Source organism: Apis mellifera, linkage group LG3 (assembly GCF_003254395.2).
Source record: "Apis mellifera strain DH4 linkage group LG3, Amel_HAv3.1, whole genome shotgun sequence".
NCBI lineage: Eukaryota > Metazoa > Arthropoda > Insecta > Hymenoptera > Apidae > Apis > Apis mellifera.
Window position 1 is genome coordinate 2,272,671 of NC_037640.1, and position 18,553 is coordinate 2,291,223.

Genomic DNA, 18,553 nt, shown 5'->3' on the forward strand with positions numbered 1-18,553 from the left:
CTCGACGAGCAGCAGAAAGATCTGTCGTGGATTATCTCCTCGTTGTTCGGGCTCATCGCGATATCATCCTCCTCGTCCGATTTATTCTCGTAATTCGGGCACTCCAACTCGTCCCCCTCCTCCGTGGCGGGGACGTGTACGATACAATCGAAGTGATTCGTGCTCTCCGTGTCGACCACTTGCACGTTCTTGTTCTGATCGGTAAACTCGTCCTCGGAATCGTCCTCGCTGTCGAGAAAGTAGGAATCTAACGAGTCGACGGAGCTAGATTTATCACCGACCAACTCTTCTATCTCGTCGTCGTACTTCGACATTTTCCACGAGCATCTCTTCTTGTCCTCGTCGGCGAACGACACTCTCTTCTTGTCCCTGAACGAGCAACGGCGCGCTTTCCTCTTTGTGACGGGTTTCTTCGGCGATGACGTGACGAAGCTCTCCTCGTTGGACGTGTACGAAGTATCGTCGTCCCATTCCAACGCGCGGGCCGATTCGAGTTTTTCTCTCGCGAAATCTTCATCCTCCAATTTTTTGCACTCCCGCTTCCGTTTCTTCGACGAAGACGCAACGTTCGTGTCGAGATTGTCCATCTCTATCATCTCCTCGTTCTTGTTGCTCATCGACATGCAAAACACCGACTCGTCCGATTCCGACTCCTTCATCACCTCGTCCATTATTGTCTCCAGTATGCTGTCGGTTATCTGATACTTCTTCTTCCTTCTTTCGATGATCTCCGCCTTCGACCTCCTCCTCAGGAACGAGAATATCCCCCTCGAGGAGGGGGCTTCCTTCTTGCCCTTCTTCCCCGATTTTTTACCGCTCGTGCGTATGCTGGACAACGAATCTTTAAGCTCGAAATCCCTGGACGACTCGAAGTTGTAGGTCGACGAATACGAGACAGATAATTTCTTCTTCTCGCTCGCTACATGATAAAACCCCATCTTGGCCTTTCGTACTTTCGATAAATTCGGTAATCTCAACCATTCGAACATGATGAGTAACGAGTTTAGGCGGGAACGGGAGAGGAGAAGTTTAAAAACACCGGAATACCGGAAAAGGCAGGCAAGGAAACGACGATTCGCAACGCGACCCTCTAATGGCAGAGTAATTGCAACGTTTGATGTTTCCTTGACTTGAAGCTATATTTAAAGCAAAAATGGACGAGGGGTGGGGGGTTAAGGGACCAATGACGCGTCAGGTACCCAATTTCTCTCAAATCCCTCAGGTAGATTGAGAAGAGTATACATTATTTTATATTTTTAATAAAACGTACGTTTAATTTATATTTATAATATATATATATATATATATATATATATATATATATATATATTTATATAAATATTTTTAGATCACGGTATATGTGACACAGATAGACGAGATACGTAAACACGACACGTGTCCCCCGCTGTACTTTTAAACTAAATCGTGATACGCGTGTTTTTGTAAATCATTGAACAACACGTTTCGGAATAAATAAACATTATGGCTCGTGATATACGGCGCTAACGCCGCAGAATTGGGTATAAAATACGTTTTTTCGAAATGGATAAACAACGGAAACACGTATTTTTACAATTCCTGTTCGAAATTCTCTCGATAATGTTATAAATATATTACTTATTTAATTTAACTATCGAAGAAGTAATAAATTTCTTCTAATAAATATTTTAATTCTTCCGTGAAAATTTATTTTTTTACAAAAGAATTATTCTTGTCTTTATATTCAAGAATATAAATTTAATAAAAAAATTTAAGCATAAAATCTTGATAAAAGTTTTTATCGCAAGATAACATACAATTTCATATTTTTCGAAGTTGGTCAAATATGAAGTTTCGAAGGTGTGGGTGGAAAGAAATTTATATCGTTCTCGCGAATAAATCGTCCAAGTTTGATACGATATTTGAAAGAAATATACATACATATAAAAAGAGCACAAGAAAATTGGATAAACAAATGATGATTTGATTCATAATCTTTTCTTAATATTTCTCCTGAAAAAAAAAAAGAAAAAGAAATTATCGAAATTACGAAATAAACGAGAAGGAAATCTTCTTCTCGAACTTGAAAAGTACACGAAATATTATTCTATTGATAATAAGATATATATTTATATTTTAATTGTAAGAAGAAAAGGATGCATGGCCGTTTTAATGAATCGGGTGTAACAACCCCTCGAATGCTGAGGGAGGAATTTTCAGGAAATCGATGCGTTTGGCGCCGTGGCGACCGGCTTCCTTCTACGCGAGATTACTTTATTTTCATTCTCGTCCACCCACGCGACCGCTTCCTTGGCTTTAGAAACGCCAGAGAAATGGGTCAGAGATCACCGTTACGCTTGAATTCTGGAAATTCTGCCACCTTGCCTTCTATCACCATTTGGTGAAATTCCATCTTTGTGCCTCCTCCTTTCCCAAACAATATGGATCATATTTCGACAAACTTCCCATTCGGATTTACAGTTAGCAGGTATTTCTAATTGGGGATTATATCAGAACGGGAGAAGGATAACTTTTTGACCTGTTTCCAGTTATTCATCCTATTCGTGATAATTAGGATTGTGGAAATATTTCATAGTTAAGTCAAAGAAGAATTTGGAAATTCTATTTTATTTTTATATCTAAATATTGTAAATCAGATTTGAGAATGGCGCGTTTCCTTGTTAAATTAAGAAAAATTTATTTATCCAAGGAAATGTAGAGGGATATAAATTTAAAATTAGAAATCGAGCATTTTGTATAGATTTCGTTGGAATTAAAGTTAGAAAGTATGGTTATTTATTTATTTATCGTATTCGAGATATTTATAAAAATATTATTATACAAGTTTTATTTAATTTTGATTTAAAATTGTTACGAGAGATGAAGTTGTTCTATTTATTATTAACTCTGATAAATTATAAACACAATTTTCAAACCTTGTTGTAGAAATTATTAACAACAATATTAATTCTTCCAATTTAGAGCCACGACTTGATACTAAAATTAGAAGAAAAGACTGTGAGACTCTGATAAATTATAAACATAATTTTCAATTTCTTGTTGTAGAAATTATTAACAACAATATTAATTTTTCCAATTTAAAGCCACGACTTGATACTAAAATTAGAAGAAAAGACTGTGAGACTCTGACAAATTATAAACACAATTTTCAATTTCTTGTTGTAGAAATTATTAACAACAATATTAATTTTTCCAATTTAAAGCTACGATTTTAATACTAAAATTAGAAGAAAAGACTGTGAGACTCTGACAAATTATAAACACAATTTTCAAACCTTGTTGTAGAAATTATTAACAACAATATTAATTTTTCCAATTTAAAGCTACGATTTTAATACTAAAATTAGAAGAAAAGACTGTGAGACTCTGACAAATTATAAACATAATTTTCAAACTTTGTTGTAGAAATTATTAACAACAATATTAATTTTTCCAATTTAAAGCCACGACTTAATATTAAAATTAGAAGAAAAGACTGAGACTCTGACAAATTATAAACACAATTTTCAATTTTGTATTTTTTAAAATACAACTTGTTGTAGAAATTATTATTATATTAATTTTTCCAATTTAAAGCCACGACTTGATATTAAAATTAGAAGAAAAAAAATTCTATAATTATTATAACACTTTCATTAATTAAAGAAAAGAATATTTTATAAAAATATCGGAATGGAAAATTTATTGGATAATAAAAATGGAGGAGAAAAATGACAAAGCTGAAAATATTACCAGCAAATCCATTTTCAACAATGGAATCTAACTGTACTGTAATAAATATGTAGACAATATACATTTTACATTTTCAGGTCAGTTGCATGCGTCCTGTTTATGGGCAAGTACAATTCAGACAAGGGATCGAGTTGTTCGTATAATCTTATTATCCCGCTGCGCTCGTCGAGTATAATTAATTTCAATCTCTCAGTAAAATCTATACCACCTTTCATGATAAGGATTAGAAAAAGGATTTACTAATCTTGGGGAAAAATTTTCTTCTTTTGAATTCAAAGGCTTTTAAAGCAATAAATATTTTTGGATTAAAATATTCAATGGGTATAAAATTTTTATTATTGTCGTTTACCATTTGTTTGTAAATTGTTTTATTTCAGAAATAAATTTTGAATGTATAAGAATAAGTAAGTTTCAAATCAATTTATTCTTTATATTTTAGTAAAGAAATTATTATTTTGTTGTAAAATTAACATCTATATTTAAATAATGATTATTTAAAATAATTAAAATTATTATATCTAATTTTTAAAATATAGATATGTATATATGTAGGAAATCAGTGTAATGTGAAAAAAAAACTAATTATATTATTAATATTGTTAATATTATTAAATATTATTAATAATATTATTATATTAATATTATTGTATTATATAAATATTATATTATTATATTATATTAATATTGTAGTATAGCATTAAAGAAAATATAATTAGGATTGTGGAAATATTTCACACTTAAGTTAGAATTTCCAAATTCTATTTTATTTTTGTGTTTAAATATTGTAAATCAAGTAGATTTGAAAATAATATTTCATTGTTAAATTAAGAAAAATGTATTATTCAAGAAAATGGTAAAAAGATATCATTATGAATTCACAAAGAAATAAATATTATTTTTTAAAATATTTTCTTCTTAATATTTTGCGATATTTCCACAACAATTGTTTTTATTATCTGTTTCCATTGAATTATTCAGAATATATTAAACTCTAAGGTCTCGTTTTTTTCATTACTTTTCTTCTCGATAAAAGAAAGAAATTTAAATTATATTCATGCCATGTTTCACATTAAACATTAATTTAATATTTCCACTGTCTGATATTTCTATCGTAACATAATTTACATCTCTCATAATTGCAGTAATAACAAATAATAACGTCGTATTAAGAATAATAAATTAATTAATAAACGTCGTATTACGTTCGTTTTGCAAAAATCATGATTAATATTAATCAATTTACTATTTACCATTTAATCGAAAACGAGCAATTCGTGAAAAAAGCTTAATAAAAACGTTTAATCCTCTCCTAAATTAAATAAAAGTAATAATAAATTTATCCGTAAATTATTCGCAATAAAAACACGAATTAAACTTAAACGATAAATATTCTTTGTTTTATGCTCCATGTTTTATTATATACAGAACTTGTGTTAAATAGGCCACGTTATTAAATAAATATCTTCTCCTTTTTTCTTTTTCTAATTTTGATTAAAGATTTTCGCATTGAAGTCACAATACTAGCCCACATTTTACAGAATCCGCAAGAATCGCGGATTAATAGAACTTGGCGATTAAAATTGTACATTGTCTCATTAATTTTTCCTCTTGAAAGAAACTTTCAGTTTAGCCCTTGTCAACGATCGTTACGTTTCTCGTTGTTCTTGAAACGTCTTGGGAAAACGAGGGTATAATTCGATTCTGAAACGAAATAATCGAAAGTAAGGAGAAAAAAAAAAAAAAAGAAAAGAAAAAAATTGCACGAGTCGGAGGATTTAGAGTTGATTAAAAAAATTTGAGAGAAGGGAAGAAAGACACATTTTTTTAAGAGAGACACATCATTTGAAAGATGCAAAATATTTTTTTTCAATGGAGGATAAATTTGTAAATAGTGTACATCTTAATTTTTATTATTAAAGTTATAAGAAAAAGTTAAAGTTATTATTATTATAATAATATTATTATTAATATTATTAATTATTAATTATTAATAATTATTAATTATTAATTATTATTATATAAATGTTTCAAGTTATTATCGAATTTGAAAATATTCCCTTCTTTATAATTTCAATTTCAATTTTTTCTCTTTGCAATTTTCAAGAATAAATAAATGATCAAATATTTCTTTTCATTGAAGAGGATCATTGAGTTTGATCATTTATAACGAATCAACGATTATGATACTTATCAAAAAAAAAAATTTTATAATACATTTTATATTAATATATTGAAGAAACTCCTTTAACCAAAAATAACGATAGACGATATTTTTTTAATTTGTAAGTAATAAAAACTGTAAGAAAAAAGAAATATTAAAATATCTTAACGTGGTACATAGAAAAATATTTCATTATTTATGAAAGAAGAAGTCTATTAATTTTTTTTTTAATCCATAAAGATATCCCTTTAAGCAATGGTAACAGTTTCTGATATCGATTACCATATAATTGGCTTTGATTGATACGAATAATCACAATGGAAATTTATTGTGCTCCAGTTATATCATTATAGAAAGTTGGAAATCAAGAAAGGTGTAGAAATCTAAACAATAAAAAATGAAACGATGTTATTTTAAATTGTTATATATTATTAATATTTATTATATATATATTTATTGGTATAAGCTTTCAATCAAATAATATATTAAAGCAGAGAATATAAAATATATGGAAAAAGATTTTTTTTTTTCTTTTAAATTTTAATTTATAATTATAATCGAATTTCTATTTTATACGTAATTTATATTATAAATTTAATATTCAATTTAATATTTCAGTAATGCATATTTGTCTGAAAGTAAATTAATAAATCAGATGGAATGAATGAAGGAAATTAATAAACAGAATTGAGTCATATTTATATCATAAAAAATTAAAAAAAATATCAAAGTTTCATTTGAATTTTTCATTTGTTTCATGATAATCTTATTTAAATAATAATACATTTGATAAAATAAATTATTTCAATAAATTGTTTTATCTAATATCTAAGTATTTTTTCATTCTACTATAAAAATATAAATACAACGTTTTTCGCAACGAAGTAATTTTTTTGAAGAAAATTCTTTTTCTTCAAATTACTTCTCTTGTCTAGATCTCTACAATCTTTTTTATATTTTTTTTTTTCTCTTTCATACTTCTTGATCTCATTGCGATGAGATGAAATCTACGATTCTTGTATTACCTTTTATTATTTCAAATAATCGAACATCTTCAAAATTTCAAAATTTCGAATCGCACATTTATTTATTATTATTATTTCGAGTAAAAAAATAATCTAATTCAATTAAAATTAAACTCGTCCAATAATAATTATATTTACAAGAAAACCAATAATCATATCACTAATATCATATAATCATATAACCAATATCATTTCCATTATCGATTTGCACAAGCAGAATTCGGGTAAAAAATAAAAGAAAAAAATTTTTTATTTCTCGAAGGGAAAGGAATAGAGGAAAGATATAATTCCATCATTGTGCATGATTCCAGCAAATAAACAGGAATCACTTGACAATAGAAATAACTTTCAGCATGTATCGAGCCTGACAAGTAGAAATAAAAATAATAATAAAAGTAGATTAACGGGACAAATTTTGCCATTTACCTGACCTGACTACCACTATACCTCACAGGTAAAATTTATGAAGGAGAATTCTTCCGTGGTAATTGTTCTCTTTGCGTTTGTTAAGTTGCATACGCGAATAGCAAAAACTTGGAAATTTTTCCACCTATCTTTTTTCATGAATACAAATGGAGAAATATTAAATGAAAAATTGTTTTAGCCTTTAAACATGTGTTTTATTATCGAATAAAAATTTGATTTTCAATTTTTTTCTTCAAGATTCAATGGTAAGAATAATAAAATCTTTTTTTTCCTAGCAGTAATAATATGAAATGACAAATAAATTATTCGTCGAATATTAAGTTTAATTATAAAATATTTTATACAAAACATTTGCAGATACAAATTATATAACTTCGAAAGATAATTTCAAGATAATATAATTTAAAAGTTGTTAAAAGGAACTTAAACGTTTAATAATATAAAAGAACAGTAAAAAAAAAAAAACAAGAAAATTATTTAATTATAACTGTATTAATTTTCACGAAACATTTATTATCTCGTGAAGAAGTCAAATTACAATAATGTAATTTCAAAATTCTTCAACTTTTATTTAATTATTAAACTCAAAGGAACATGGATTAAATTAAAATCACTTTAACTACTTTAATTCTTTATAAAGTATCCAATAAATCTGTTTTGATCCCGCCTAATTTCGTTTTGTTTAATTTCATTTTAACGATTTAATGATTTAGTGATATTCGATGCAATAGAATTATACAATAGAATCGAGGACAGGAGAAAAAGAGGTTAGGTACGAAGCGAGATTGCATCGATACCCGTAACCAGTTAAAATGGAGGAAATAATCTTCGTTGTGGCCAACAATCCTCTTATTTCTTTTTTTTTTCTTTTTTCATTGATATTTAATCCACCACAAAAGTCCATTTTTCCATTCAAGCTAAACTGTACGCAACAATTTTTTCTCGGAGATGGGACAGATTTTTATATCGATTTATATCGATACGCACGTTAAACGGTACAACCTTTGATAATTTCTTTTTATTGGACGAGGAAGTATCGAAGAAAAACTCGTTCGCGGACCCATTCGATATTTTTCTTCGATATCGAAATCCGCAAATTAATTTTTTCTCTCTCTCTGCACGAAATGTTTGTTAAAGGAATAAATTTCTTCTTGAAAAAATTATATTGAAAGTTGAATCAAATCAATTCGGAATTTAAATTAATTCCGCGATATCGATCGATTTTCCACGATTGTTTGCATAGTTATTCGGCAAATATAAATGATTTGTAATTATTATTTGTTTAAATTAATATTGTAGTATAATATTTGTATTTTTTATAATTTAATATATATATATATTATATATATATATATATATATATATATATATATATATATATATATATATATATAAATTATAAATATATAATATAATTATAATTATAAAAATATATAATTATAATTATAATATATATATATATATATATATATATATATATATTAGGAAATAAAATTGTTTAAAACATTTTTTTTGAACAATGCATACATTAAACAAATATAATTATATAATTAATTTAAGAAACCTACTTCATAAACAAAATATCACGAATAATTCAAATCTTTAAAAACTTTATTATAAAATAGTGAAAAAAAATACTTTGATAATTCTAATATTTTACAATATTAAAAAAGATAAGATGATCAATATTTAAATTAAAGACAAAGATATCGTAATTACTTTCCATACAATGTATTTTCTTAGTACAAATTCTAAAGTTTAAATTCTAAATGATTTATTAAATTTCACTTCGATCGGATAGTTTGCAGCGCGTCCGTGAAATTCTAGTGATGCTCTCCTTTATTACGCGAGGCCGAGCCTCGCGTTTACTCGCACCACTGCGCAGCTATCCAGTTTTCCAGAGCGCAATTAATATTTCAGAATTCGATTAATCTTCAAAATGGTAGCACCGATTGTAGAGGGATATGAGTTTAGTTCCAATTAAGTATCACGACACGTTGGAGATTTTCGAGGGGTTGAAAGGGCGGGGAAGGAAATTGGTTCTAATTGCGGTTGTTCCAACATTCTTCCTCGCGGATCTCTCGGATTTCTGCGGTCTGTTAAGCAAATCTACGGAGAATAATTTTCAATAACGAACTTTTCTCAACGAAATTTTCTCGTTCTATATAAAGTTTTGACGATTTATCTCGTTTGAATATATTAGAAATGTATTTTAAAAATTCTTTATTTTATTGCTGATCAGTGAGGATAGTTTGGGAAAATATTATTAAAAAATTATCTTGCATTGACTTATGTAGAAAATTCAAATTCTTTTCTAGAGAACGTAAACTTCTATTCAAAATTTTCAATATATATAAAATTTTTTAATTCAAATGAATTTTTTGTTGTAAAAATTTTTATCATTCAAATATTTTTTTTAATCAATTTGTTATAATTTCATATACAAGTTTTAATTTACAAATATAAAAAAAAAATTGTATAAAAAATAATTTAAGAATTATAGTCTCTGGATATAATTTCTGGTATAATTAATTTTTCTCTAGATGGATACATAAAAATTATAAATAATCACTGATATTTTTATTAAATGGAATCATACAATTTTTAACTGTATTGTAAATTAAATAAAAAAAAATTATAAATATAAACATATAAACAAATATAAATTTATAAATAAACATTGTATAAAAATTACACAAGAATTATAGTCTCTGAATATAATTTCTGGATATAATTAATTTTTTTCTAGATGGATATATAAAAATTATAAATAATCACTGATATTTTTATTAAATGGAATCATACAATTTTTAACTGTATTGTAAATTAAATAAAAAAAAATTTAAAAACAAAAATCACAAAATAATTATTAAAAATTTCAAATTATAATTCTTCCATATCAATTTAAATATTTTAATTTATAGTTATATTTATTTTCCTATTTCTCAGTATGTCAGTGCTGTTTAGTCGCTAAAGCTTATTCGAAGACAAAAGCCCTCGTAAAGCTACATGCAAGGAAACTGGGATTTGAGACTTTAGACCTTACTAATCCTTGTCATATTGTCCATAATTACCCAGCGTGCAGGTAAACGCTAAATAACAGTATTGTGCACACTGAGGTTGAGAGAATTATGACACTTGGAAAATGACCAAAGACACAATCTCTTATAATTTTCTCCTTCAGCAAAATTATACTATTCCAAATTGGAAATTTTTCCTTGAGTTAAAGATAAATAAATTTTATTACACGCTCCTTTGATATAAAAGCAAAATTACATCCTTCGTCCCGATAATTCGTCTCATTTATTTTTCCTCCCCAATTTTCTCCACGAATTTTAAAATTCGTTGTTTGTGAAACAAAGCTTCCATCAACAATAGAATATTCCACAATCACAAGATTTAGAAGAGTTAGACAAATTTCACGAAGATTCTTGTGAATTCTTTGTGAAAAGGAAATTCTTTTGGCAATAAAATAAAATGAAATAAAAAAAAAAAAGGAAAAGAAAAGAAAAATATCTGAATTCAAATGGGTAAAAGTAAGTGGAGAACATTATTGAATTGCAATCTTCTTCTTCCGGATTCATTCTAATTCCCTTTAGCACATTAAACATCGATACGTACAGAGGGAGAAATTAAGGAAGCATCGATCGATTTCGGCACAGCAGGTGTGCAGGTAAATCCCATGCATATTTTCCAAAGAGAATAATAGAATGTTCTAGTGGAAGCAGCCAGAATACGGATAAGTATTAATTTTATTGCTTTTTGCAAAAGGGAATCCTGAAGGCAGGTACATGATTATATTTATTGCAGGAGAAGTTTGGCTTTTCAAGGAAAATACAGTAAAAAGCAATAAATTAATGTTCGGTGAAAATTTGTCAATATTTTAAAATATTATAATATTCCTGAGAACAAGCTTACAATTCATTTTAAAATCCTTCCTTTTTTTCTTTTTCTTTTTTTTTTTTCAGAAATGATTTATGTAGCAAATAGGAAAGTAAAGACATTTTTTTTGAAAAACTCAATCGATTGTAAGAATAATTGATTGGGGTATTGTCTTTATTATCATCCTTAAAAACTCACTGTATTATTGAATTTGAATATTTTTATTATTAATTCTAATTTTATCTACAATGTATTATAAAAAATTATAAAAAATTAAATTAAATATTTCTCTACTTACTTTATTTAGTACAAAGTTGATATTCTCTTTAAACAATTGATCTTTTCTTGTAAAAAAATTTTATCAATATTATTAACAATTTTGTATTGAATTTTAAATCTGTATATGAGAAATAATTCATTAGAATTTATTTATTATATTTCTTTGCAAAATTATAATTTTGTCTTTAAGAAAATTATCTTTGTACATGAAAAAAAAAAATTCTCTGAAAATCTCATTTAAATAAAGTTTAATAAATTCTTCTTTCCAACAAATAATAATTATTTCTGTGAAATGAAAATATATAATTTGTTATGGCAAACAATAAAAAATCTTTTTTATTATTATACTTACAAGTTTTATTTCAATATTAATATAGAATATTAAATTTTATTAAATATTTTAAATATCTGATAGATAAATAATTTTTAACTCGTAATATTAATTTTTTTAATAAGAGAATATTGAAGGAACTTGTTCTCCAATCTAACATAATTTTCATTTCCATTTATTTCACTTTTTTTTCTCTTTCAAACATTAAAAACAATTACAATATAATTATTCTGTTTTCCTATTTACGTGCGCTTTTTGCATACATTCTCATCCGTTTTAATTTACATTTAGATTTTAATTCAAAATATATAACGACAGATTATAAAAGGAAGAAAGAAAAATAATAGAGAAAAGTTGGAATTTTTTTTTTATTTACGATACGCGATACACAATTTACGAACATCAATTTCAAATTGTCTGAGGATAAATTTTTAATCAATTTAAAAATGAAACAATTACGAGATTGATAAAATTTGTATCAATTTTTGTAAAACGATTAAATTTTTCGTTTTATATTTTCTTCAATTACTGAAAAATTAATTTTTTTTCAAAGCTAGATCCAAAAATTAATTAACTATTATACATTTCTAATATTTCTAATATTTTTTTAAACAAACCTCTTATATTTTATCCGTATAAATAATGTTACAATGATTTTTCTTCGAAAATATCGAAAATATCAAATATCATCCCGATCAGAACCAATTTATTTTCATTAAAATTAAAATTAATTACTGGGAGAATAATTAAAAGAATAAATAATTAAGAGATTAAAATAATAAGATTCATCGCATTACAATATAAATATTATATTAAATATTAAACGTATCAAATGTTTCTAAAAAATTACGAAGTTAATAAATCTAAATAACTCTTTATAAATTTTTTAAAATTCTTTAAAAAATTTCTTTTTACAAATCTTAATAATAAATTTCTTTTTACAAATCTTAATAATAAATTAAAAAATTTTTTTTTCAAACATTATTCAAATTGTTCAAACACTTTCAAGCGGTGGTCATTCCGTTATTTATCCCCACCCTCTCGAAAATTTTTCACCACTCTTTCCCCAAATATCTCAGGTACAAATAGAGGTGTTACCATGTTTAAGCTTCATTTAACATTTGGTTTTCAACGCGTGAACGTGTTATTCCGTCTCGGTTCCTAACTCTATCCAACTCCAATAGAAATATTGAAAGTTTTTCGAATAGAATAACATCTAAATTTCTTTTAACATCGCGCGTAAAAATTTTAATATGTAAATGCCTATTTACATATTTGAAGTATACGCGTGTTAATTAAGAACGAATCAGTGAAAATATTTATAATAAATTACTTTTATCGAAAGTTCGAATAAGTGACAAATCAAAATGAAGAAAACTATTCTTCAACGTATCTTGAAAACAGAAAACAGACAAGCTGAGGTTAGTTTTTTCCTAATTTTATTTTTTTTTCTTTTTTAAAAATCTTATCCACATTTTTATAGATTCGTTAAATTAAATTAAATTAAATTAACTAACTTATCTAACTTTATCCTTATTTCTTAATTTATTATAATATCTAGGGGAAAAAAATTTGCTAAAATGTGAAATAAACTTGAAACATATTATTTTATATTCAATATTTTTGCCCAATTATTCTTAAATTCTCCAAACTCTCTAATTTCTTATATTTCAAATAAAATATTTCGCGCGGAATTCAAACAAAGTTCAAATCGAATTAGAAAAATTTCCAAGAAAAATACGAATAAAGAAAAATGAATAATAACGGGAGAAAATTTTGATCTCTGTTGCAGGTGAACGCGGAGGACGGAAGCGTGAGGAGAGAGGAGCAAAGAAGCGAAAGAGTAAGAAATTACTCGGGGGTAGCGGGGGGGAGTTGGATTGTAAAGCGCGGCAATTATTCGCCCCGCAATCAGATCGGCCCTATAAGGACGAATGCGATGAAAGCCGCGGACAGAAGTGGTCACAGCGATCCCTACAGTATTTTTTCCCCTAGGAGCCCGCGGACAAATTTTGGATCATCGCCGACACACCCCGAGATGTTCGATTTGGAGACCATTATATGCGAGTTCGAGAAGGGTTTCCTCTCCCCGTCGAAGCACGAAGGCCAGACGGAAATCGGCAAACAGAGGAACTTCGTCAAGAAGATCGTGGCGGCGTTCGAGGTGAAATACAAGGCGTCTAATGATCCGAGGGGCGGGCAAGAGGGGGAGGCAGCCGGGGGGAGCGCCGCTTACCCGGACACCAGTTGCGACGAGGGGGGAGAGGTGGCGAGCAAGATCTTCGAGTCGATCAGCTTCGACGCGCCCATCACCAATTTGCACGGCGAGTCTATGATGATGATGATGAACGAATTCGAAAATCATCGTGGATCGGCCAGCGATTCGATCCCCCATTCCCAGTTGGGGGAAACTTTCCTCGCCTGGCCCTCCGTCTCCTCCTCCTCCGAGGATGGCTTGATCGATCTTCGAAAAAATAAGAAATACGACGAGGAAGGAAATGAGGAAGGATCGTCGTTGCCGATCTCGAACGATTGTCTCAGGGAATTGGCAATATTCTCGTCCACCAATGATCTCGACGTGAACCAAGCTTCTTGTCCGTTGGATCTCGCGCGGCGTGACTCGAGCGATTCCGATTACTCCCTTTGCAAATACGACGAAGAGGTGTCCTATCGAAGATCCAGCTTGCACGTCGACTCGAATGTGGCCGAGTGTCTCGACGACACGATGATCGTGGACGACACCATGGTCCTCGACTTGACCCTGCGCAAACAGGGTGACATTTCCTCGACGGAGAACGGTTTTTTCCCTAAGAGGAGCGATAAGTTTTTAGAGCAGGACGAGCAGGAAGAGCATTTGGAGGAGGAGGAGGAGCAGGAGGGGCAGAAGGAGGAGGAGGTGGTGGAGGCTGGAGAAATTTCGCGCAACGACAAGATCCCTAAGATAGTGGGGGCGTTCTTGAAGAGGCCGATCGAAGTGGAGGACACGTCCATAGATTGGATACCTATCCCGGGGAAGAAATTGCCGAGGAAAAAATCGTTGAAGAAGCTGCTCTATTCGCTGACGGGTAAAAGGCTGGACAAGAAACGAAAATTGTTCTCGTCGGAGAGAAATTTGAACGAGGGGGAATATCAAGATTCCGGATTCGACGAGATATCTTGTTCCTCCTCCTCCCTCACTTCCTTGGCCTCTATCACGGACATGTTGGGAAAGGTTAGGGAGTATAGCAACAGTTTGCTGGACTCGAGCAAGGAGGTCACGTTTAAAACGTTTAAATCGAAGGAGTTGGAGAAAGAAGAGGATAAGGCGTCCAAACAAGGGTGAGTTGATTGTCGATGACTGTTTCCTCTCTTTTTTTTTTCTATGTTAGATACGATTAGTTCGTCGAGAATGAGAAGGTTAATTTTTTCGAAAAAGATACGTTTCTTTCAATTTGATTTACTTTTTCAAAAAACGACATAAAAATTATCGTTTAACTTGCTTTTGTAAGCAGAGAAAACTTTTGTAAGTAGAAAACACTATCAATCACGCGACTTACTGTAGCATTTTCTACAAAAGAAACAAAGGAGATTTTATAAACTCTTTTTGTATACAAATCAAGAACAATTATGAATCGATTCTAAAGATCATGTACCAACTTTTATATTTGTTTCACAATTAATTCTTCAAATATCTTGGTAATTAAAAAAAAAAAAACAATCATACATAAACCAATTGTCATTAAAATAATCAATTCAAATTTACAGGGATGAAAACGCAAAAAGGCTTATTTTAAACGAGGTACCACGCGAGACCTTGAGAATAGATCTGAGTCCATGCTATCCTCCTCTAAATTTCATAACAGATATGGCAATGAAAGCAATGAAATCCGATCTACTCGGTCCAACCACCGAGACTGAGAACCTGACCAAACTGCCCAAGCATCCGCATCTCTCCAAGATACGGAAACACCCGTTCGTTTCCTTGTCAAAGATGGACAACAGCCAGGAATTCTGCAGCTCTTACGTGTATAAAACCGGGCAAAACTCGTCCGTAATTATTAAAAACGACATGTACGAAGTGGAGATACGCAGGAGGAGCGAGGACGTCTGCCCATTTTCTCGCCACAGCTCCTCGACCGCGGCCGCCTCCCACTACGACGTCCCCAGAAAATTCTTGTCCAAGTCGGAGACCAACATCTGGGCCAAGTGTCAATGCTGTGAAAAGAAGGAGCCAATTTACGACGAACCTAGATTACAAATCATCGAAAGATCCAAATCTAGTGATTACGAGGATGTCCTCTCTTTCGAAAGGAGATCCGTGACGGAAGATGAAGAAGATTCGATCGTGCATTATGCAAACGGCGACAATGCTAATTGTTTGAACGATGAGATGCGATTGGATGTATGAAAGAGAATTCCGTGTAATTTTTCATTTTGATTTGATTATATTGTATATCTTTTAAATTGATATTGATCTTTAGGATAAGTTAGGGGAAGGATGTCCCAAGATGTATAGTATAGAAATATATAGTATAGTAGTTGTATAGTATGATGTTAGTTTTTAGAAAACTTCTTAATTATTATATCTTCAAATTTTTAATATCGTTTTGATCATATTCTTATTATATTCGTTTGAGATTGATACTTGAAGTCTCTGAATTGGAGACAATTTGTAAATGTAAGTTATTGAGAGTTATTATTTAGAGTATATGCATTATAATTTTAATGGTATTAATAACTGCTTGGAATGCTTCGAATTAGTTCTAAACATTAACTTTTCGATCATTCTTTTTTTATTAATCGACGCGTGATTAAATCCTTAAATGACTATATATACTCATGTATTATAATTCTAATAGTATTTAGAGAATATCTGAGACGAATTATTGCTCCAGATCTTAATTTTTTTTTCTTTTTGTTTTTTAATGAGATTGATGTGTGAGCTTATCTAAAAATGACTCGTAAAAAGAAGAAATTTTTTTACAAATTGATTATACTAATAATTAAAATTGGTAGCGTGTGTGTGTGTGTGTGTGCTTTCAAATTTTTGTTTTGAAATATGGGGAATATTTGAGATACTTTCTGGATTAAAGTTTTTTGTAAATATTTCTACATTTACTTAGATTATTCATCTGATAGAATCTGATATATATCATGAGAAGTATTACGATAATTTTCGAAAATAAATTTTTTCTTATATATCAACTTTATATTTTAATTCGAAATCGTAGAATATTGTAGCATATTTTAATATTTTGAAAATCTATTTTTATAAATGCGATAATAGCATTGATACTAGAAAGTATATAAATTGAATGGAATTGTAAAAAGTGTATAGCAATCTTATCATTTCTAATGTGTTTATAATAATCTTATATTTTACTTAAATTATATTTTGTCTTAGATTTTAGAACTTTTTTCTTTGTTCTTTTTTCATTTTCGACCGAAAATGTTAAAAAGCTTAGAATAATTCGCGTGGAACAGCTAAAGAAACAAAAAAAAAAATACATAGTTTAGTATTTCTGTTAAGAAATATTTATAAAAGATTTAAACTATATATTAATATTATATTTTATGATGTTTGAATTTATCAGTGTTATGTTACTGTCATAAGACAATTGTAATTGAAAAAGTATATACGTAGACTGAGATTTCAATAAATTGTACAAATATGTTTATATATATTGCAATTTATGATTATATACGTATGTAAAATACTACTATGTATTGTAATGTATTCCTTTTTTTTCAATAAAGTTTCTTGCAATATTTTAAATTCGTTTTTTTTGTATATATGTATAAGCAAATATAATATACATATATAATTATTATATAATATATATTATTTTCAAGATGTGCCAAAAAACAGTAATTTAAAAAATGTTAAGATTAATTAATTTTAAAATTAAAATTGAAAAAGTGTGACATCTTCAATAATTTATTATCCTAATAATTTATTATCCTAATTTCAATAAAATTTTCAGAAGCAGAAGATAATGATAAGATAAATTCATTTATCACTCATAATATTTATCTTTATTCTTAATACATCTATATCTATATTTGATTCTTTGATAAAATAACAGTGTATATTGCACCAATATATCATTATCAAAGTAATTATCCATTTCCAGATATCCATTAAAGTATCTTTAAAGTACTTCTTTCATATTTCAATAAGCTGCAATTTTCAATGGTCGATATTCAAAATGTTTGATACTGTTTAAATTAATAAAATCAATTAAGAAAAGGATCCATTTGTAACAATTTTAAGAAAACTAAAAAAAAAAAGTATTTACAAATTATTGCTTTAATATTAAAAGTAAATAAATAAATAAATAAATAAATAAATAAATAAAATACTATTTCAAGAAGTCTATAGAATATAATTTAATATATTTATGAAACACTTTTTGAAAATTTAATTTCTATTATTTTGGAATTATTATTTGAAATTTTGATTAGGGCTTAATTAATTAATTAATTAATTAAATTTGTATCAATGGTAAAAAGATTACTTCTTCGAATCCAGCAACTTTTAATCCAATATCGATCGAGGACGATCTTTCATATCATGAAAACGAGATGAGTGAAGGATCGAATAACACTATGACAATATGGATCGTTTCGTATGATGAACGTTCGTAATTCTGCTGCAGTAAAGGGATTATAGGATGTTATAGTGGTGAATGAGGTTATAGTAACGCCATAACGATAAAATCTTGGTGGAGAAGTAGT

The 18,553-nt window shown here is 28.6% G+C and overlaps 1 protein-coding gene across 2 annotated transcripts in view; it reads left to right on the top strand.

Annotated features, from left to right (window-relative positions):
* Nucleotides 1–17,527, top strand: part of LOC100577147 — an 85,373-nt gene extending 67,846 nt beyond the window's left edge. The window contains exons 2-4 of one of the 2 annotated variants that reach the window (XM_026439534.1): nucleotides 13,629–13,679; nucleotides 13,832–15,154; nucleotides 15,581–17,527. In XM_026439534.1, coding sequence (XP_026295319.1) covers nucleotides 13,875–15,154; nucleotides 15,581–16,223 — 1,923 coding nt within the window. In that variant the 5' untranslated portion in view covers nucleotides 13,629–13,679; nucleotides 13,832–13,874 and the 3' untranslated portion in view covers nucleotides 16,224–17,527. Of the gene's footprint in view, nucleotides 1–13,628; nucleotides 15,155–15,580 lie in introns of both variants that reach the window. The other variant, XM_026439533.1, reaches the window with a different exon arrangement.
* Nucleotides 17,528–18,553: the final 1,026 nt, after the last annotated feature.